This window comes from Zychaea mexicana (assembly GCF_025766255.1).
Source record: "Zychaea mexicana strain RSA 1403 chromosome Unknown BDB00scaffold_12, whole genome shotgun sequence".
In the NCBI taxonomy this organism is placed as follows: domain Eukaryota; kingdom Fungi; phylum Mucoromycota; class Mucoromycetes; order Mucorales; family Lichtheimiaceae; genus Zychaea; species Zychaea mexicana.
In genome coordinates this window covers 66,400-88,496 of record NW_026516675.1, presented here as the reverse complement: position 1 = coordinate 88,496, position 22,097 = coordinate 66,400, and the positions used below count along the sequence as shown (strand labels likewise).

The window sequence follows — 22,097 nt, the reverse complement described above, 5'->3', positions numbered from 1 at the left end:
CCGGTTTCTATTTTCGACATGGATTACCGAAATTTATACGCCACTTCGCCTCACTTTCCATATTAATCTTTTTGTGGAATACTTCAAAACAAGTAGCCACAATTAGTTTTTTACCATAAAAGGGATTCCATCAATTCCTGTGCGTATAACCTAAAAGAAAACTGGTTTTACATCATCGAAATAAGAAGAAAGCCCGAAAAAATCACAGTGCTTATGAAATTCCTTACTGTGACACTTGCATTGAAACGTATCTGGGTGCATCAGCATGTGCTTTTACTTAACTGACAATTCTGTCTGAACAGCATGAAAAAGTTCCGAGCGCTGTGGCCCCTTGAATGGGTTGAGCTTCTTCTTTTAGATGCTGCAGGAAGGTGCCATTTACTCTGATGTCGAATGATGGTTTTACTGTGCAGGCCATGTTGGACACAAGCAAGCAAGCGAATCTCCGAAAGGTTAATAATATAATGTGCAGCAACTGCAATTGTTGTTTTCTGGTATAAAGTACAAGACTGGGCATAACACCATATGCAATACCGATAAGAATGTGTTTCACAGCTGAAAATCTGAAGTCTTTTAAATAACGGTCGATGAGTTATTACTATATGAAAATAGTGCCATATCTTGGTGTATATATCAGCTTTTCTGCCATGGATAAGGAAGGCGACTTTTTGTTCTTTTACGGGTTATCACCAGGGTTGATCTTTATTTTTGAAGAAATCCATTTTTCACCCGTCTAAGGCACTGCATTCTACTACTATCAACGAGATTGTGATTATTTACTACGCAATGAGAGTGAGGAAGAGGAACCGCAACAACAACAAAAAAAATGACAAAAAAACTTCTTGCTTCGGGTTGGTCACCGATGAGTAAATTTCAGACAGTGAAGATGTTCCATTGACATATGCTTTTACTAACATCGTTGTGGAAGAAGAGATCTTATTTGAGCTCCTTCGAATTATAAACCCAAGGAGAATACGAGTTTCATCACGTTGATACTTGCACATAAATGCTAAGGAATGGGAAGGAACGGTAGAACTCAAATGTGAAAGTATAAAACAATTGAAGAACACTCACTATATATTATCGAAGTTTACGGTGCGGATATTAGACATGCATTGCTATCATAAAGTACAACAGCGTCTCTTTGCGAGCAATTCCACACTCAAAAATCAATCAACGGCTTCAATCCTACCTTCAGGGAATAGCAACTCTTCACTCTAACTTATACTTAAGCAAGGGTAGGGAGATGTAATTGTGAAGATAAGCCACGCAGACATTTGTTCATTACATTTTGGAAACAGATATCGACTATACTGACACCTCTATATAATTATATTCTCAATGACAGGTAGTCATGCGGCATACTCTTTGGTTTGGCACTATTTATATCCCATTAATGTTATACAAGTTAGTCCAGTTTTTACGCAGTGCAAAGCTATAACGCTGGAGCGAAAGACGATTCGTGGGTGCGACGTATATTGGACTTACCCAGGTAGGTACAGTAGCTAGATTTTAGACTTTGCTCTATCAAATCTTCATTTTCTTTTGCTGAAACTAGTGCTCAATGTGAGGAAGGGTTTATACGTTCCAGGTACTCATTTACATCGATCGCTCAAAATTTAGATGGTTCATTATTACATCCTTCGTGGGGCTCTTGTGCCTAAACGTGGAGGCACTATTAGGTATATCAATTAGAAAGTCTACGATCCATAATTAAGCACACCTATGTTTATAGCTTTATCCAAGTGAATCCATCTACGAACTTCAAGTACAAAGAGAGCAATAGCGGGAGAATAGTTAATATCTATTCTGCAAGCGAACTCATGGGATCGTTTCAAAAGACAAGGAAAATCTGTATCCGCCGTTGTGAGCTAACCTAAACACGCATGACGTTTTTTTTTTTTTTGCAACCTGCACATGGTCAGCTTGCGCGGCAGCCGTTGGAGATGCTCCGCCTTATGAAGCTAGCCAAGCGGCCATTGCTAGTCTGTTACCGGACAACTAGCGAATATATACGATGCGAACAGTACTGCTAACTTGCCTATGCTCTTAAATCCAGTTCGCATTGGCCACAGCAACACGTGGCTCATGGGAGAAGTTTTCAACTTTGTATTTCTAATCCATATATCCCATCCATTCCATACGCCAATTTTCGCTGACAAAAAACTTTGTCTTTTTACGGTCTTTCATATTTCGTGTATATTGTGGTAAATGCATGCAGTAATAGAAAGCGTAAAAGGAGAAAACATTTGCAAGCTAGGAGAGAAATAAGAAAATGTATATATAAATATAGGCTTTATATCACACAGAGGGAAGCAGGAATGAAAGTAATAAAGTGGAGCGGGGCATGTTTATGCAAACTCGTCATTGTTGCCATCTCGCACAGTTTGATATGCGCCAGGAAATGCACCAGGTGCATCTGACCAGCCTATTATAGAGCACGTAATATCAGCAAATGCTAGAGGATGTGTGGTAGTTCCATTTCCCTTGTTCTTCTCCTCAAGATTTCCAAATCCCATGCTCAAAACTATAATAAGTACTACTACCTCCAACTTGGAACGAGTCACCACGGCTTTGGATCGTATTAATACCGGCAAACACAGTGATAGGCTATGTAGTTTTTACCAAATAAATAAGCTTTCAAGACCTTTCCTCTCCTCCTTTTATAATACCAGGTGTGAGCCAACTTTCAAAGGTGATAAGATCGTTTTACCTTGCCAATCAAGCTGATAATATTCATCCTATATAGGAAAAGAGAGGGATGCATAAGCCATGTTTGCTTCAGTGAATTTGTTGTCCCTATCTAACTGGATACGATTCTTCCTTCACAAGTTCAAAAAAAAGAGAAATATGTGGGAGAAAGGATCGAAAACTTACACCATGCAAAAAACGAATCCGCTCTCACGGTCAATGGGATTTCGGGCAGAGTCAGTGGGTGGGCTGCCATGGAGGATGAACCAAAGGACATCAAGCACTATGCTGAGTGCAAGTACTCCTGTAAACTACATTACAAATGACGTCTTAACTTTTTCAATTCCTCCACTCCTTTCTTATTCTCTAGGCCTGTTTCTTACAGTTTTGATGGGCGCGTTCGACTCGTGGTAATTATAGGCCCAAATGCCAAAAAAGTAGATGGGTAAGTTGTAGACCGGGCAGGTCGATAAACTACCAAACAGTGATAAACCCTATATGCCAGGAAAGAGGATAGGAAGAAAAAAAGGCATAGTGAGCAGAACCACGTAAGCATACGGTAAGTCAGTTTATATATACCAGATGAAGACCTAGTAAAGTGGCGAGATTCGTTTGTTGCGCGATCGAGTGTATAGTCTCCATTCTTGTTCGAAAAGAAATAACAATAAGTCGGTGGGTCACAATGCGAACTAAGCTGGTTTTGCGCATGACCGCGTTTCGAATGCCGCGTACATCACACTTCACTGGCCCAAAGATCGTCCTCACCAAAGTTTATCATGTTACCATACTGCCATACTTTCAGAAAATGCATCACATCCATAATATACTGCTTTGATGCATGGAGGGTGTTTACATTTCAGCTAAAGAATACATCGCGCTTGCAATAAATATACGAGATAGTCCCGTAAACTACAATCCACCCATATGTATGAAAGCGAGAGCGAACTTTGCTGCTCCTGCTAATGATATTTTGTCAACAGCAAATGTGAACAAATGATTAAATTGTACATTATCATTATTCTATGATTTAAAGATGGATGGTTTGAATACAGGAGCTTTGAGATTCAACTTGGCGCTATTAGATCGACTAGGAGACTCGGACGCGGACACGAACGATGTTGATGACGTTGAAGATGAGAATGATGTGGTCGATAGTGGTTGCTGTTGCTTGCGAAGATACACCGTTCCCTCTTTGGTATATGTGGCGTAACTCTGCGAGTCTACACCAGTAGATTTGATGCTGCTATTGTTACTGCCCTGAGAACTAGTTGACATCCTCTTGCCGGCAGCGACAGCGGCAGGTAATGGAAAGGCGGTTGCTGACGACGATGATTCGGGACAAGTGATTGTGACTGGTTTACTGACGGGAAATTGATGAAGGTTTGCGGATCCACTGACATAGTGTGAAGAGGCGACGGCGGTGTGTTCATCGAATTCGAAATATTTGGGAGGTACAAACAACGAAGACGACGAGGATGGCAATTCTTCAAAATATTTTGGTGGTGTAAACAGCGAAGATGATGGGTACGACGGTACGGAGGATAGCTTGCTGTTGTTGTTATGGTTGGATGCGGTTGACAGAGGTGAATTGATAGCGGTAGCACCTTGACTTATTGCAACACCAGTGTCACTTCCAGTAGGACACTCTGCACTTATGTAGCGAAATTCTTCTTGCTCTTGATCGCTATCATCATCGGTGCCATTTGCTATTTGCTCTTCTTCTATCTGTATTAAGGTCTCCTCATTCTTGCCATGGTCAATTTTGCGGCCGTCGTCGTTATTGGCTGACGCGGATGGCGAAGAAACAAATGGTGGGTTGAACGTTGGAGCGAACGCGCTTAGTTTCAACTCGCTGTTGCTTTCAGCCGGTCCCTTTGCCTTTTCTACTACCACGGACGACTTACGGGTACCGTTGGAAGGTGGTAATTGATCCTTTCCCTCTTTCGGCCTCTCCTGTTCATGCTGTCCTTGCAGCGAAGACTGACGTTCCAGCCTATTGTCGTGTTGCTTCTGGCTCATGCCATTTGTTTGCTGAGTCGATCGATTGATATCAGACACGCCCTTGTCAATTTGTTTTTGCTCGAACGGTAGTGATGATGGTGACATATTTTCGTCGTAATTGGCTTTAGCGTTCAGAATGGAGACGTCCGTGTTGCTGTCAGTTTGTTCATTGCCGTTGGCATCGGCAGGAGCCTGAGGCTTTTCGCCACGCAATTCGGCAAGGATATTTCGAATCTTTTCACTTTTTGTACCCAAAATCAAATCCGTCAATGTGCAATGAACAACAGGAATCTCTTGTCTTTTCTTGTTTTCCTCCTCCTCTCTTTTGGATCGTATCAACGATGCTAGGCTGACTGTAATCTGTTCGACTGATTCTTCGTCGTCTTCGTCTGAGTCCGTCTCGTACTCGGACTCGCTTCCATCAGAATCGTCGTCGTCGTCGTCTTCGTCTCGGTCGTTGTCACCTTCCTCCTTTTCCCTCTTCTTCGTCGCTTCCATCACCTTGTTATTGTAGCTCGCCTGTTGCTGCTGATGAATGCCTTCCATTCCAAAATCAAAGTCATGCATCGTGCCCGTACCAAGAACAAAATTATTTGTAGTGTTCGTTTCTGTCCGGGATACTGCAGGACTTGTCGACCACCCATGCTGCTCCTGCTCTTGTTTCCCATGATGTTGTGTCGTACGTGCAATTATAGACGATGAATCTGTTGGAGCTTGGTGTGTTGTATTTGTAAACGAAACTGGTTTTACTGAATTCCATGATAATACGTTTCCAGGTGTAACAGGATGCGTTGTTGTCGATGACTGATCTGACGATCTTGCCGGATATTCTGAGACTGGCTGTGCTGCTTTTGCTGCTGCTGGGGCCCAAATGGATGCTGCACTTGACAACCAATCAGGAACTGTTGTTGTTAGAGGATCTGTCGATTGATGTTGCTGTTGCTGTTGATGTCGATGCGTTACAGGCCTTTGTTGCTCTGTGATTGGTTGATCATTGAACGGTGGGCTCACAGATGCTGTCATTGCTGTTGCTTGTTCTGCGACATTCGCTGCCACCACTGGATCTGCAATAGATAATACTTTTTTTTTCACTGTTGATCCTTCCATTGACGATGACTGGTCCATTGCCAATAGTGGTTTTGCAGTCGATGATCGTGGCTGCTGTGTTGTTGCTGTTGCTGTTGCAGTTGCTTCTACGTCAACTGCAATTGTCTTGTCCGCAAACCACTGCTGTTCTGCTGCTTTTATCGTCACATCAGCCACTGAAAACGACCTGTCCACAGACCATTGCTTGTCTGCTGCTGTAGGTGACGTCTCTACAGCTAATGGCTGGTCGCCAGTAGACCACTGTTGTTCTGCTACTGTAGGTTTCACATTAGCTATTGATGGTTTGCCCGCAAACCACCGTTGCTCTGTTGATGTGGTCGCCAAGTTAACAGTAGGTGAAGCATCTTGATGGCCTTGCAGTATTTTTGGTTCAGCTGTAGTCTCGTCGTTCGATGACTCCTCCACTGCTTTTGTTGCCTGTGCCACTGATTCTTTGCTTATTGACAATGACGTAGTGGAAGCATCTTCTTGCTGCTGCTTTGCTGTCGCATCAATTGAAAAAACTGTTGTTTCTTTATTATCATCATGTTGTGATGTTTGCATAATTAAGCAGGGTTGTTGGTCCATAGATGATTTTAGCTCTTGCTGCTGCATTCCAGGATGTTGCGTGTTGACGATTACCGACTGTTCAAAGTCGCCTTGCGATCGCATTGTTTCAAAAGTCGATTCTTGAATGTCAGCTGCAGATTCAAAATCGATCGTCGTCTTTGGCTTCTCCATTTTACAATCCGGATTCGAAAGAACATGTAGTGGTTCTGCTTCTTCCGATACTCGTGTCAATGAAGGCACAAGGCAGACTGATGACTCGGACTTGTTTCCCTCTTTAACTTGTTGAACGTCTTGTTGAGCTGATAAAGATATCGAGATCTTTTCGACTTCTTCACTGTCTTCATCCTCTTCATCTTCTTCCTCCTCACTCTCGTCGTTTTCGTCTTTGTCATCTTCTTCTTCCTCACTCTCGTCGTCTTCGTCATCTTCTTCTGCTTCCTGGGTGGCCTGGGTTGATTGTGGTGGTGGGGAATTGGCTGCCCGTAAAATCTTGGTTATTGATTCCAATGACCAAACTTCTTCCTCCAGATCCGGCTCGATTTGATCATCATTGCCATCGCTATTTTTTTCGTTTTCTCCATCTATGCCTTTGGCATCAGCAGCTTCCGATTGTTTTTCTCCTTCGGATGCCGTAGTGGATAGTTTTACCGGCGAAACTTCGAGAAATAACTCCCCAAACGATGGTGATCCTTCCTTCATAGCTACGTTCATTGCCTTGGATGGATGGTGTTCAACAGGTACTTGCTTTAAATCTGATGCAGACTCGATCTGTGTATCGTTATCCTGATGATCGTCATTGACTTTAGATATGACAAAGTTTGCTGCCGTTGTAGTAGTTGAGATAGTAGATTCCATGACAGGGACCATAGTAGTCGACGGCAAACTTTTAGGTGTAATGGGTGTCGGCATCAGTGCTGGGGCTAGTTTTGTTATTGCTGGTTCAAAATCCACGAGCGATGTTGAAGAAAGCGGATCTAGTGACCATCCATTGAACGATGAAAGCGAATCGTATTTGGTTGGGACTGAAGATTGCGGCGGTGGTAAACCAATTGATTGTTCCTTTTCAGATGTTACTGAAGACGTTGAAAGACCGCGTGACGTCGAGGATAATGATGAAATAGGCCGCACAAACGTGCCCTCGTCCTCGTCGTCAAAAAGCACGCGTGGTTCCTGCTGCGTGTTTGGGTTTTTCGTGTTCTTCTTGTTGTCGTTGTCGTCGTCGTCAGAAAGTGACCAATCAATATGGATTTTATCAAAATCCACGGATTCTTTTTTGCCTTGGTCGGTATCATTATCCCTTCTTCCGTCGGAATAGTCGTCGTGATCAGTACCACTGGTTTGCGGTGCTTCCTGAATGGGGGGCGTATTCCAACATTCCGATTTTAACGCATGATCGCTAGAGAGATTTGACAACTCCTCGAGCCAAAAATCCGAATTCCAAGACTTCTTGCCATCACCTTTGCCTGTTTTTGCATGAAGATACGATTATATACAAGAATGAGTTTTGGAAGAGCCGTGGGAGTGATAATTCATGGCTTCTCTTTACCTTTCATTCAGGAAATATGTGCGGGTCACCAACTGTCAAACGTTCTTTTTGGAAGAGAATGAAGACTGCGCGGCTCTGACCGGACAATGAAATAGATCTAAAGAAACAGTTGGGAGCTAAAATTTGACCATCCATCCAACTGACCAATCTTCTTCCTAGCTTTGACAGCTGTGTATATCGCAAGCTTTGTTGCTTTGTTAAGGTAGAGCGAGAGTAAAAATTATCAATAAAAAAGGAAGAGGGTGTGCCAATACCACAAACTTTCACAAATCAAGACACGTTTCCACCAAGGCAGATGCTTCGTCACCCATGCCCATTTCGAACATCAACACCATCCATTTTTTCGTGTTCAAGAGTACGTCTGGATCAAATACTTTCGGCACTTGAGATAAACTTTTGGCATTTTGAAACAATAAACTGAATTATGATAATTCAGGTATCATCGATAATACTCGTAGATCGTTGCTGCTGCTACAGATAGTACTGAGAAGATTACACGGATTAAAGATGAAGCTAAAAAGGAAGGGATCTTTGGTGATTGTTTACAGATCAAAGTTTTGGCAGGGCTCAACTGTGAGGTCGTTGGTTCCTGGGACAACTAGCTTACCTATGGCTACAGAATCTGAGAAATTGCCACAACGACTTGATGCTTCTCACTAACAACTTCTTACTGGGTACCTGCGTCTATTCAGTATAGTATGCAATGATAATCTGTCTGCCTACTACGGCTTCTACCACCGATCCTAACGATTAATGAATACGACTGAAATGCAATCGTGTGCTTTATTGCTGCCGAACCAGACGATCATTTCTGGGCTGTCCCTTTCTTCTCCTGGCCTTTTTTTCACTTCAAAATAAGCTTTAATCGGACACGTACATAATGATGCGTAGTTTGCTGGGTGCACGGGCGGATCCATGCACAGGCGGAAGCGTCTTCTCCCTCACGATTCTCGCAGCTGATAAAGATGTCAGGAGTCACATTTTGTTTGTCCAGTAAACTGAAGGCATGGCAAAGAAACTGATGATAAACAGCCGTGGGCAGATCTCTCTTCCTGCGGGGTATCTTGAATACTTAATACCCGGTAAACAACGGGAAGGAAGATTATCGGCAAAAGATTATAGCGCAGATCACAAGCAAGATTCGAACCTAGTCGGATCATACGTCTTATATCAACTCATCTGAAAAGTGTCTGACAACCAACAACTTGGACAGGCTAGTCTACCCACTTCAGCCAATACTTTTACTCCAAATGAAAGAAGCTCTCTATCATGATTTTGATACTTTGGCTAGCACCATAGACAGATCGGAAGGCGCAGGAACTGCTCGCCGTCGGCGTTCGGAGAACTCGATGATTTCCTAATCTCCCAACAAGTTCAAACCAATTGATTTATAAAGTAACCCCCTTTTCTTTCTCTTTTCCCTTCACCTACATAACTACTCGTTCACCAAAAACATACAAAAACATGACCGGCGGTCGCGTCTTGTGTACGTCTTTGTTTCTGCCTTACACTGTAGACTTTCAAATTGCAAAGGACAAGAAATCTCGGTACACTGCGGCATTAACAGCAGCCTCAGCCAACAACAACCAACCACCAATCATTGGAGCAACAGGAGCCCCAGGCGCAGCAACTACATGCGAACCTAATACTTTAATTGACAGTTTAGCTGCACAACAGCATCAGCAGCAACCATCTCTTGGAGCAGCACTAACAACAACGGAAACGACTTTAGAAGCAACGTCAGTATCAACTACAACCCCGCTGTCAGCAGACGAAGAGACTGATCAAGAAGGCGTCGTATTCGATTTCAAAAAACCAGAACAGTTAATTCAACCAAAAAGTAAAGCACAACGAGAAGAAGATTTGAAACGACTGCCTGCCTTACAAGCATTGCATCATCGTCGACAGAACTCCATTGATAGTCCGAGTGTGTTTGACGAAGCGCCATGGACGGTCAAGCCGGGCATTGCAGGCAATATTGGTTTACACAATGCTATGGTCTCGATCCGCGATCAAATCGATAAAAAATGCATGTGGGTTGGTACGCTCGGCATGTCAACGGATCCTTTATCGCAACAGACGCGCGGCAAAATCCAATCCACTATGATTATGGAACACGACTCATATCCGGTCATGCCATCGGATGCAGAGTTTGAGTGTCATTATAATCGATATTGTAAACAGGTGAAGTGATTGATAGTACACAACAGGCGTGCGAATTACAACAAAACAAATGAAGGATAGAGGACATGCAAGCGAGAAACAAGACTGACATTGGGGTACTATTGGGATGTGTCTTGTCACATATTAGGTGTTATGGCCGTATTTCCATTACGTGGTGCAAGACGATCTTCAAAACATGATGTATCAGGACGATGCATGGGACGCCTATGTGTCACTTAACCAGAGATTTGCAGATGTAATTGTGGAAAACTATCAGGATGGTGATATCTGTAAGTTATATATCCAGATTCCGGTTATAATTGATCAGATAAATAGAGGACAAAGTCGGGTAATCCGAGAAACGAATAGGAAGGGGTGTAAAAACACGCAACAAATAACTGACGAAGGATAATAGTGTGGGTTAATGATTATCATCTGATGCTATTGCCGGGCATGTTGCGAAAAAGAATACCCAACGCTATTATTGGCTTCTTCTTACATATTCCTTTCCCAAGCTCTGAACTGTTTCGATGCTTGCCTAGTAAGTATCCTACCTGAAGAATAGCAGCAGCCATATAAGTGAATAGGGATCAGTCATGAAGAGCGAAAACTGAAGCTGAGGTCAACTTAAATTTTGTAGCACGAAAGCAGCTTTTGGAAGGCATGCTAGAAGCGGATCTAATTGGATTCCAAACATATTCTTTCGCCCGCCACTTTCTACAAACGTGTTCTCGTATTCTTTCGCTCGATGCAACTCCATCAGGCATACAGATGGATACTCACTATGTAACGGTCGGAATATACCCCATCGGCATTGATATTAATGCGCTAAACAAAAAGAGGTTAGACTCAGCTGCATTATTGACAATAACTCGACTATCTCTTCTTCTTTTGCTCCTTGCTGGTCACACTATTTAACACTGCCTATCTACATTGTATATTATAGATCGGCTCCAGAGGTCCTTCGATCGATCGACATGTTACGAGACAAATATGCTGGAAAGAAACTCATTGTCGCTCGTGACAAGCTGGATTACATTAAAGGTGTCCGACAAAAGCTCCTTGCTTTCGAGCAATTTCTCGTACGGCATCCTGAATGGCGTGGAAAGGTAATAGGGACTATGGGTCTACACGTATATGATATGCTATCGTATAAAGGCATTGTGGACCAAGACATTAAGCATGTATTTAGGTTGTTCTGATCCAAATCGCGCTATCCACTGCCGAAAAAAACGAACTCCGTGCCCATATTACGGATGTCGTATCGCGCGTCAACTCCAAGTTCAGTAACATCTCTTATCAACCGATCGTTTTCCTTCATCAAGACATTTCATTTTCGCAGTACCTGGCTTTGCTCACTGCAGCAGACGCTTCTTTGATTACGCCACTGAGAGATGGCATGAATCTGACCTCACACGAATATATTGTCTGTCAAGAAAATAACCACGGACCGCTAATTTTAAGTGAGGTAATAAAGCTTGAAAGTCCTTGTAGTTTAAATTAGTAGTAATGGCTCCTTTTATTGCTGTGGATACTGAATTCGAGATACTGCTATTCTAAACAGTTTACTGGAACGTACGGAAGTTTTGGTGCTTGTCTCCGAGTCAACCCATGGGATTATCGAGTATGTTCGTCTTGTGTTTTTTTTTCTAAACGACAAATCAAAGGTACTGGTTAAATTAACCGGACTGTTTCAAATAGCAAGTTGGAAATGCCATCCATGAAGCTTTGTCTATGAGTGAGGAAGAAAAAACTGGACGGTGGAAGGAATTATATAAGAGTATAGTGACGAACTCTGGTAAGTCCATTTGAAGTCACATCGATAAAGACCTGTAACATGAAAGGCTAAACAAGCGTAATATCTGTGCAATAGCACAAAACTATGCGAGCACCATTATATCAGAATTATCCAAGGTGAATATAACACTTTCAATACGCGAGCTGCCAATAAAAATATCGGGCAGTATACATGCTGACCTCCCTCGATATATCATCCACAGATTCGTAGCGATGAAATGCATCGAATGTCAGCACAGATTCCACCTTTAGATGTTGAGCACGTCAAACAGCTCTTCAAAGCAAGCAAAAACCCGCTGTAAGGAAGAGCGATGAGAGAGAGAAAGAGAGAGATAGCTGTATAACACTATAGGCCGATAAAGAATTCATGGTTACTATTTAGATTTCTCTTCGATTATGGTGGAACGCTTGTGCCACATGGAAAAGATGTTGGCGCAAACGATTTGGATCGACTGACTGAATTATTGACCAAGCTTACGAAGAAGAGTGCAGTCTACGTGATCTCAGGACGGACGCGGCCCAACATCGATCGTGATCTGGGAGGCATACCGAATCTTGGTTTGAGCGCTGAAAATGGATATCATATTAGACCGCGCGGTGAAGATTGGCAACAAATGCATGCTAATGTGGATCTTTCCTGGATGCCTGCTGTCAAGGAGGTGAGCCCCTTCTTTTTTTTCATATCTGAAATTTTTTTTATTAACTGGTAATGATAGATTTTCCGATACTATACGGAACGAACACCCGGTGCATCTCTGGAAACCAAGGATATCTCCATTGTCTGGGTGAGTATTGTTACCGTTCTGGCAAGAGCAGTTCTGTATTGGATGCTTTGGAAAGAGGTTAAAATTGACGCATCTTTATATCTGTGCAGCATTATCGCAAAACCACTGTGGGTCAAGATGCACAATTCGCGTAAGTACCGAAAAAAAAAACACTTCTATCGTCAGGAATACGCCTCGTGCCTTTCCTTAACTGATGTGGTCTGGATATAGTAAATGGCAAGCTGGCGAGTGTCAAAACCACATTGCAGACTCTGTCAACAAAAACTTCCAAGTACACGCAGTCACCGGAAAAACCACAATCGAGGTAAGTATCTTGTTTTTAAGCGATTGAATGTAGACTTAGAAGTCTCGATAACGATCATATGAATTGTTGACGAGTCTGCCGACAATTGCTATACACAACAGGTCCTTCCTCATGATATTAACAAGAGCGCTATTGCCAATCGCATTATGCAAGATATCAACCCAGATTTTGTTTTATCCATTGGTGATGATCGGATGGACGAAGATATGTTCGCATTTCTCAACAAACAAAAAATTCCTAATGTTATCACCTGCACCGTCGGATCGCGTAGTACAGAGGCCAAATACTTTGTGCCAAATGTGCAAAGCGTGCATAACACGCTGGAAGCGTTCACAACTGCTACTTCTACAAAATAGAATAAAAAAATACGCATCTTCTCTCTCAAGAGCGTGTATACAGATACAGCGACGACCGAAGGTCGGAGTGTGGAACGCCCTACTAGAACGATCGTATCCCTCTGTCTGTGAGGTCTACACTTGTTGTTGTGGCAAGAGTCACTGCTTAGCTGTATGTGTGGGCTGGAGGAACCACCATAGATGCGGCATATACACAAAGCTTGGGCATCTTGCAGCAGCTTCACCTGTTTTCTGAGTGGCTTTTTGATGGCAAGACCATAATCCATCTGTGGCCAGATGAACCGGCGTAGAAGCATGCTGACAAGAGATGAGTGAAGCCCTAGGCACTTAGACCAAGGGAGTTAAAGACGTTTAACGAGCTGGCCACTTTCTTGGTGTTGAGTTCGACTAGTAGCTAGACGTCCATTCGAGTTAATGGTTGAAGGGGATGCCGAGATACTTGAACGAGCTGGTAGTCGGCAAGGTGGTGTTGATACAGGCGATAATTGTCAGTCGAGGACACCGCACTTGGTGGGGTTCTACCGATAGCCAAGATGCCTACTATGGTCTTTACAGATGGCTAATAATGTGGGCATAATGGGTGACTCGGCAATCAAGACAACGTCGTGCACATAAAGTAAACAGTTGATGCACATATCGTGCAGGGTGAGACCAGCTGGTGCAACTGGCAAATTGACTGAGGGAGGAGCTTGATTAAAATATGCAGATTCTGCGTCACGGAAAAATTGGGGTATGGTGCAACTGCACCCAATTTGCGGCTCGGTGGCTATATCCGTAGTGTAATGCTGACATGGGTGGACGTGCAAAGGAATACAAATCAGATTGGCTGTAAACTTGTTGTTGCTGTTGCATTGGCCGTGGAGCAAGCGGTTGGTAGACAGAGGATCTAAATTGCAGTCGTCTGGATGTACTACGCTGTATTGAGGATGGCAGTGTCGGTGCTGGCGGATTCGATCGAGGCTCCAAGACTTCAGCAGTACGATCAGAGTTATCACGTATTTGGGATTGTGGGCGAACTGCACCTTCCAAGCTATTCCTTATCACCGCGTTCTGGCTCCATTTGTTGAAATATGTGCGTAGATACTGTGGGTACTTATGAAAAATATTGCCCCTGTCAGTGTGTGTCAAGTTCCATGACTTGGCGAAAACGGTCCACCTCGTCGAGTTCGGTTGCTGACTGTTGTAGAATTGAGATATCTGTCGGTTGAACAAAGCTACTCTTCTTTAGTATGTACAGGTAGTATTGGATACTGGGTGCCTTGACGAGATGCTAAATATGCTGCTCTCACAGCTGCACTATCTCGTTTGTTGGCCTGTTCAATTGATGGTCTGTAATGCTGCATGCCATATGTATCTAAGCTTTCGTCGCTCGTCTTGCAAATGTCAAACTTTTCTTCAGTCGAGGCCAACAGATCCGTGTTCTGCCAACCAAGCCAATGTTTTGGTAGCTGCAATTCGCGTCGCAAGTATGCAAGCTGGATTTTGTTCTTCATCCAAATATTGTGATTTCCCTTGTATTGTTTGCCTGTGCGATTCAGCGTACCAACCTGCCACATAAAAAAATGTTCGATTGTTCAGTAAATTGGTCACTTTTTTCAGGCTATGAGATACACTTACATGTAAATTATGTTGTGTTCGATATTCGGCAAGCAAATTAACCACAAATCTCGGACTTGCATTGAAAGCTCCAAATGCCTCTTTAAATTCTGGTGCATACCGCCCTCAAGAGAGTTTGCTCCCCTTAGACATTGATATACTGCCAAACTATTTTCATCCCGTCGTCGAAACAAGTACAATGATGTCCCAGGTGCATCGCTCGTTAATCCAAGATTTGCGACGCCAACGAACTAAAATAAAATGGTTTTGGTATATCAAATTAAGCTTGCTGTCGCCCACAATAAAAGATATTCATATAGATATATACCCAATTCAAATCTCTCTCCATTTTCATGCAGAACCCGGGTAACAGCTGCAACATCTCCAGAATCCATCCACAAAATTGCGTCGGTTAATTTACGTTGGAATTCTATGCGTAACCCATGTTTCTTTGGTATTGAGATTCTCTTGAGCGCATGCCAAGCATCTTGGACGATTCTGGTGTGGATGGCGTTATCTTGTTCCAAGCGTTGTGGTCGATACTTTTGTAAAATAGGATCGAGGAGGCGACTGCCATAAATCTTGGAGCTCTCGCCCATAGCTAAAGTGTTTGGCGTTGGTACCGGCATATCATCGTCACTGTCGTCTTCCGAGTCAGTTTCATAAATATCCCATGATTGCACGTCATTATCGCTGCTATGATCAGTTTGACCAGCTTGCGATTCCGGATGATCCATGCTCTGCGATATGTTTAGTGTTTCCCCATTGTGCACAGTGGTGAAAGGCTCAATAAGTTGATAACAAGGACGCAGTGACAACAAACGCACTAATGCACAAAACGGAGCAGCAAGAAATGACAAAAGTGGCTGGCTATCACATAATTGCAACTTTGCCCCAGGAACCAAGACATTAGTAACTTCAACCAGTGCACGATATTCCGTTATCGTCCGCTTATTAAAGATTCTGGAAAAAAGTCAGGGTTAGCATAATATTAGTAATATGATTTGACTTATTGTGTTATTCCTACTACGAATTGGTGCAAGCAAGGAGTAAGTAAGGGAGAGAGTATGTACATACCCACTTTGTCTAGCATCGCTGATTTTCCCGCGCGCCACCTCCACAGTACCATCGTCGCTTAGCACTGTTACATGTACACCAGCTCGTCGATTTATGATGTCGTTTCTAGGCGATGTCACTTGGAGATACATTTGCCGACTACACCAGGCATCCAAAGCTGCATCGTGTACTTGCTCGTCAGTAAGTCGACCTTCCCAGTTGCCTTGCTATAAATCCTTGGATAGACGATACTGTAGAATTGTTGCACACATATCTGCCAGACTTGATCCAGTGACTGGTTTGCATTTGTACTCGTTGCAAATTGTCAACAGGTCCACGACATTGGATGCTTAAAGGTTATTAAATTGTTGGGTAAAAGATTGTGAGAGCCGAGTAATATCATTTGCGATGTTACGCCCAACCTTGATGATATCTTTGCGATAAAGCAGCGTCCAGATAGCATGTGGCAATGATGATAACTTCTCCAGCTTTGATATTGATACTCGGTCGTCATATGCAACTTGTATTATTGATACTGGATGCCACGTTGGATCATTTTCATGAAATGTCCACTCTGCGTCAAGACCTACGACGATCGGTTGCTGTTCAGTGCCATTTTGTTCGAGTAGTGGTGTCAAAGCAGCTTCGATTTGCAAAGGTGAGCTGTGAATTGTTACTGAAATTGTTGATGGTAGCTGTAGCTGTGGCAGATGATAATATGGATCAGCGACTATACGTGGATGAACTTCAGTACGAAGAGATTCGATTTGTGTTTCAAAAATCTGTTTATCGGCCTCGACTTTGTCAGTAAAAAGGATTTCTGGGTGACGATGACCATGGGCAGTAAGACTTTGTAGCATGGCTAATCGCAAAAATTAGTTTCGGTTACTGTAATGCAATCAGGAAATTGTAAGAAAGAAAGTACAGTATACCTTGTATTCCTTGTTCTATGTGATCCATGGATGTAGTAGGCACAAAAGCTTGATACCGGGTCTCTCCGTATTCGTTTGTCATTGATACCAACACCTTCAAAAATTTTGCACGAATCCAGTTTGGAAAGATGCTTTGTCACCTATTATCAAAAACAAACAAAGCACTTGTCAGAATATATATACACAAAAGCAAATAAATTAAGCTCACCTTATGGCTGTGGTCAATGTTGATTATGGTGGCTGGTAGAGAACTCATGTGGTTGTAGTGGTCGTTTATATGCATTTCAACAAATTCATTGTACATTTTTGTGAGATACTTAGGACCAGGTGTCGAACCACCATATCCATTTCGATCATCGAATGATGGGAAATTCTTGAACTGCCTTGATGCCGAGTGTACTGGTTTATAGAACGAATTGATTGCCGATTGTCTAGTGGGTGATGGATTTTGCTGTTGGTAAGAATGTTCTTGCCGCTCTGGTCTTCCTTCCGCATGCTGCCATTCAATTTTGTCGTGTAGCAGGTGGTGTCTAGTACTCAATGCATGGCTCTTCCCGATAAAGACCCCGATTCACCCTCAGTGGTGAATTAAACCAAACAAACCACAGATCAACCAACCCAATCTCCTTCCTCTACAACCCCACTCTCATCCTCTCCAACGGCACCAAAGGGCAAAAGTTCTACACTTTATTTTCGTTCGTATGCACAAGTGACCAAAGGTCAACGGTTCACTACACTCGGCCAGACGAAAGGTCTCAACTATTCTTCTGCGGTCTCACCGACTGCATCTTTGCCTGATCAAGAATCAACCACCTCTTCGACGTCTCAACCAGTGTTTCGCCGTGGATCTGAAGAATTTAGTGTGTTCTACGATGTAACTGGCAATAAGCTTCAACCCAAAGCTTTCTTTGACGCAGCTCGTCAACGTTTCCCTGTTGGAATCGGCCTTGGTTCTCTCACTCATCGTGAAAATGGTCGCACTCTTGTTGAGCTCATTCTTGACTCCGAGGACTCTTGCTCTGAAGCCTGCGATCTCCCACTTCAAGTGTCAGCCGACGTCTCACTCACTGCCTCTCGATCCATGCCTCCTGATCATGAAGTCTTCCAGGTGAAATTAGAAAAGTTACCAATCCTCCCTATGCATGTCCTCGAAAAGGGGTTAAAATCATGCCTATCCCAATATGGTCGTATCTTATATCTTGGTCTCTACGAGGGGCCCAATGGTGGATGGGCGGCCGTGGTTTTGCAGTTCTATGTAAACTACCAAAGGACATCTTTGCACCTTTGATACATCGCCTGTCCTGTTGTTTTTCAGCCAATGGTAATGCACGTAGCTTCTTTGCCACCTGGGCAGAGATGGGTGACTACTGCCGGTACTGCCACAAAACATCTCACAGCATCAATGCTTGCCCTGCTCGACCACCTCGTGTATGCTTCAATTGTGAACGGCCAGGCCATTTGCAGCGAAATTGCCCTGAGCCAGCGAACCCATATAAGCATACCAAGAAGGCTAACACTGGTCCAGATGTCCCTTCAATGCCGTTCAAGTTTACCGCCACTAGAGAGGCAAAAGCTCCCGACGCCAATGCTCGTGATCCCAAATCACGACGTTCCAAACGCCAGCGTACGTCGAGCAAAGTGATACAACCTTTGTCGAAGGACCTTCTGGTCACCACCATCTCGGATGTTCCCGCGCCAACGTCCGCAACACCTCCAGCTGCTACTAAGCAAGCTGAAACACCCACCTCGAGTGATAAAATGACTATTCAACCACCGTCTACCACCGGGTCACCAGCTGCCGCCAATGAGCAGGATACCAGTAATTCGCCCGAATCTCTACAATCTCCCATCAAACAAGGGAGCCGATGAAGACGATGATATGCTCCTCGATGACGCGATCAAATCCTCAACCGCTGAACCTGGTGGATCCGAAGATCCAACAGGGCCAGGACGCTCTTAATTAGAGTGTCGACCCGAACATTTAACAATTAATAATATGATTAAGTTCGCTACACTTAATTGCCGCTGACTAACAAAGGTAGGTGGCTCTAAACAAAAACAACAAAAGAAACAACAACATTATATTCGTTACCTTCGCTCTATGCATTTTGATCTACTGGCACTCCAGGACACAAAGTTTCCTAGCGAGTCAGCCGAACAACGTATTACTAACCAATTTCAAGCTCATCAATGCTACTGGTCCTCCTTTTGTGGTCTGGTATCCTATTCTCCCCAACTCGTTCTCACCCCTATTTTCTCGACCAGGGATGGTCGTGCCCTTTGGGTCACGATATCTCATGTAAACTCTTCTTTTGAACCCTTCCATATCCTTAACATCTATGTTCCTGCTGAGGTTCACGCTCGCCACACATTCTTTCAAAATCTTCTACCTCTTATTACTCTTGATCTCTATAACTCTTTCACCCACCGGTGTGTTATTGTTGGAGACTTCAATTGTTCATATTCCCGTACCGATTCCTCTTATTCCAGTGCCCTTACTGACTAGCTGTCATTTATTTCTTCTACCTTCTACAATCTCATGCAATCCCCCTTTGAAAATTCTTCCCCTCCTATCACTTTCAAGTCCTCCCCAGGGCAATCGTCTATTGATTATATTTTCTCATCTCCTGATCTATATTCCCTTTTCTCCCCGCCTGCTACTGAGTTTCTTGACTATAATGGACAGATCATGCAATAGTATATAGTAATATCCGTTTAGCTATTTCCTCCACCGGTAAAGGTATTAGGCGCGCGAATTTTTTACTATGCCGTTCTGAGGATTTCAAACAAACTTTATACCAAGACATTGACGCTTGAAAAGCGTCATTTACCGCGGATATTTCGCCTCAGTACCAATGGGATCAGGTAAAACATCAGGTCAAGAAAACTTGTCAGAAATTTGGTAGGAAACAAGCATCACGCCAGCGCCAAGAGATACGCCATCTGCAAAGGCTTCGTACCAATTTGCTTCGCAGATCTGGTCGGTCTGGGAGCTTGGACGAACGAGTATGTTGCATTGAGGCCGAGAACACTCAGCATCAGCAAGCCGCAATGGATATTTTTGCCTTGCGCGTGTCCACTCCGTGGCGTGAAGCGGGCGAGAAATCGGCAGGTTATTTAAAGCACACAATCCAGACACGCTCAGCTCAGCGAGCTATTCCCCCCCTTCAACATCCCGTTACTGGCATCATTGACTCTTCCCTTTCACACCAACATGCATCCGTTTGTTCCTTTTATCAGCACTTATATACTCCCTCTCCTGTTTCTAGCGTAGCAGTTGATGACTTGTTAAACCATCTTCCCCATCCTTGTCGGCTCTCCACTACTGAACGGAATAGTCTCGTTACTCCAATCACCATGACTGATCTACTAACACAAGCTGCAAGGTGTCCAAAACAGAGTAGCCCAGGTCTGGATGGCATACCATACCAGGTCCTACGGCTTGTCTTTCAACATCCTAGTCTTCATGACCTCATTGGTAAAGTATATAACGAGGCTCTAAATGAAGGTCATTTCCCGCCTTCTTGGAGCCAAACGTGTATCTGTCTACTCCCAAAAAAAGGAGATCTATCGTCTTTGAAAAATTGGCGTCCTATCTCTCTGATTAACGCGGATGCCAAAATCTTTACTCGTATTCTCAATAGTCGTATGATACCAATTGCTACTAACCTCGTCAATCCCTTTCAAACAGGATTTGTTAAGAATAGATATATCGCGGATAATGGCATGTTAGTGCGACTTATAATGGACCACGCACAAAAACATGGCATAGACGCCGTAGGTTTGCTTATAGATGAAGAAAAAGCTTATGATCGAGTACATCCGGAGTACCTTCGCCGAGTGCTATTCCACTGGGAATTCCTGGAGAGCCTGATTAATTGTATAATGAATCTGTTTTTTGGTACCGAACTCTGTGTTTACGTTAATGGTCATCTCTCCCCTACTGTTTTACAACAACGCGGTGTCCGTCAAGGAGACCCCTTGTCACCGTTACTGTTTAACCTCGCATTTGAACCCCTGTTGCAGCGCATTTTGCATGACCCGGCAATACAAGGATTTTCGATCCCAAGCTCCATTCCCGATGTTCCAGGCCCACCAGCTGCCAAGGTGCTCGCATATGCTGACGATGTCCTAGTTTTCCTTCAGAACGAAGACGATTTGAATCACTGTCTACATCACCTCCGCACATACGCGGCGGCATCAAATGCTCGAGTCAACTATCATAAAACCCATGCTATCTCTTTATCCAGTTGTGCTTCCTCCTCCTGGGTGTCCACCTTGGACCGATATGGTATCAGCTCTTGGCACGACAAGAATTCACCCAATGCCCTGATCTACCTCGGATATCCGCTATATACTTCAGTTCAACAACGTGACTCCTTTGCTGGTCAGCTCCTGGCAAAAATCAAGGCAGGCTGTGCCATGCAATCGCAGCGGAACCTCTCGGTCCGTGGTCGTGCTACCGTGCTGTAAAAGTATGAGTGAAACCAACTGCTTGTAACTTTATTCAAGATAGGGATGTAGATATTCATGTGTGACTAGGTTATATTTGGGGGTAAGGATTTGGGGTTACTACTAGACTGTTACATTACTCCCCTCCAATAAAGCTGCTGTATTGTGGAAAGGGTAAAGCTGGTCTTGGTTGGCAGTTGTTGGCTTTGTATGCTTTTTCGTCGTATGCTTTAACGTATAGCTTGTTTTTGCTTCGTTGTTGTATTTGGTTATTTGCCAAGGACCAGAGAACTTAGGTTGCGGGAATTTCCATGTATCCTTGGGCTTAAGCCGTAAAACTAAATCGCCAATATTGAATGTTGGTCTTTTATGTCGTTTTTTGTCGTAATTCCGTTTCTGCCTCTCTTGCGCTTTTTGGATGTTGGATCGAATTTGGCCTTGGATTACCGGAATGTAATGGTTTAGGTATGTCACCCATGTTTCCGTGTTGTGTGATCGCATCACTGGTGGTCTGATGTCGCTAACTGGTGGCAGGATTGCTGTTCTGCCAAACATGGCATGGAACGGTGTTGTGCTTGTCGATGCTTGTTGGCTGGTGTTTATTCCGAATGTCACAAATGGTAGGTAATCATCCCACTGTTCTGGTTTGTCCTCGACATATGTTGCAAGAGATGTTTAGATTGTTCGGTTTTGTCGCTCTACGAGTCCGTCGCTTTGCGGATGTTCTACGCTGGTGGTTGTTCGTGATATTCCCAGGCGTGC

General features: G+C 43.7%; 6 protein-coding genes across 6 annotated transcripts; 3 read left to right on the top strand and 3 right to left on the bottom strand.

Annotated features, from left to right (window-relative positions):
• Positions 1–2,178: 2,178 nt before the first annotated feature.
• Positions 2,179–3,381, bottom strand: BDB00DRAFT_807001 (uncharacterized protein). The gene is made up of 6 exons (XM_053122302.1): positions 3,271–3,381; positions 3,075–3,185; positions 2,878–3,002; positions 2,714–2,741; positions 2,547–2,610; positions 2,179–2,428 (listed from the first exon to the last, which is right to left on the bottom strand). The coding sequence occupies exons 1-6, from the start codon at positions 3,331–3,333 to the stop codon at positions 2,352–2,354; spliced, it is 468 nt and encodes a 155-aa protein (XP_052983016.1). The 5' UTR covers positions 3,334–3,381; the 3' UTR covers positions 2,179–2,351.
• Positions 3,382–3,613: 232 nt separating this feature from the next.
• Positions 3,614–7,966, bottom strand: BDB00DRAFT_71655 (uncharacterized protein). Its single transcript, XM_053118176.1, has 2 exons — positions 7,895–7,966; positions 3,614–7,811 (listed from the first exon to the last, which is right to left on the bottom strand). Exons 1-2 carry the CDS (start codon positions 7,899–7,901, stop codon positions 3,712–3,714), a joined length of 4,107 nt encoding a protein of 1,368 aa, XP_052983187.1. The 5' UTR covers positions 7,902–7,966; the 3' UTR covers positions 3,614–3,711.
• Positions 7,967–9,248: 1,282 nt separating this feature from the next.
• Positions 9,249–13,530, top strand: BDB00DRAFT_806991 (glycosyltransferase family 20-domain-containing protein). The gene is made up of 15 exons (XM_053122301.1): positions 9,249–10,078; positions 10,206–10,347; positions 10,473–10,598; positions 10,698–10,899; positions 11,004–11,166; positions 11,250–11,525; positions 11,622–11,681; positions 11,759–11,855; positions 11,931–11,971; positions 12,058–12,152; positions 12,237–12,513; positions 12,571–12,639; positions 12,729–12,769; positions 12,850–12,943; positions 13,045–13,530. The coding sequence occupies exons 1-15, from the start codon at positions 9,359–9,361 to the stop codon at positions 13,297–13,299; spliced, it is 2,658 nt and encodes an 885-aa protein (XP_052983015.1). The 5' UTR covers positions 9,249–9,358; the 3' UTR covers positions 13,300–13,530.
• Positions 13,531–17,427: 3,897 nt separating this feature from the next.
• Positions 17,428–18,752, top strand: BDB00DRAFT_868979 (uncharacterized protein; the record flags this gene model as incomplete). The annotated part of the gene is made up of 3 exons (XM_053126535.1): positions 17,428–17,466; positions 17,554–18,106; positions 18,199–18,752. 3 exons carry the CDS (start codon positions 17,428–17,430, stop codon positions 18,750–18,752), a joined length of 1,146 nt encoding a protein of 381 aa, XP_052983014.1.
• Positions 18,753–18,954: 202 nt separating this feature from the next.
• On the top strand, positions 18,955–19,215 carry BDB00DRAFT_732740 (uncharacterized protein; the record flags this gene model as incomplete). Its single annotated transcript, XM_053118343.1, has 1 exon — positions 18,955–19,215. A coding segment is annotated over one exon (261 nt), but the record flags the coding sequence as incomplete, so codon positions are not given.
• A 2,495-nt stretch (positions 19,216–21,710) lies between these two features.
• Positions 21,711–21,890, bottom strand: BDB00DRAFT_740956 (uncharacterized protein; the record flags this gene model as incomplete). The annotated part of the gene is made up of 1 exon (XM_053118459.1): positions 21,711–21,890. A coding segment is annotated over one exon (180 nt), but the record flags the coding sequence as incomplete, so codon positions are not given.
• Between the last annotated feature and the right edge of the window lie 207 nt (positions 21,891–22,097).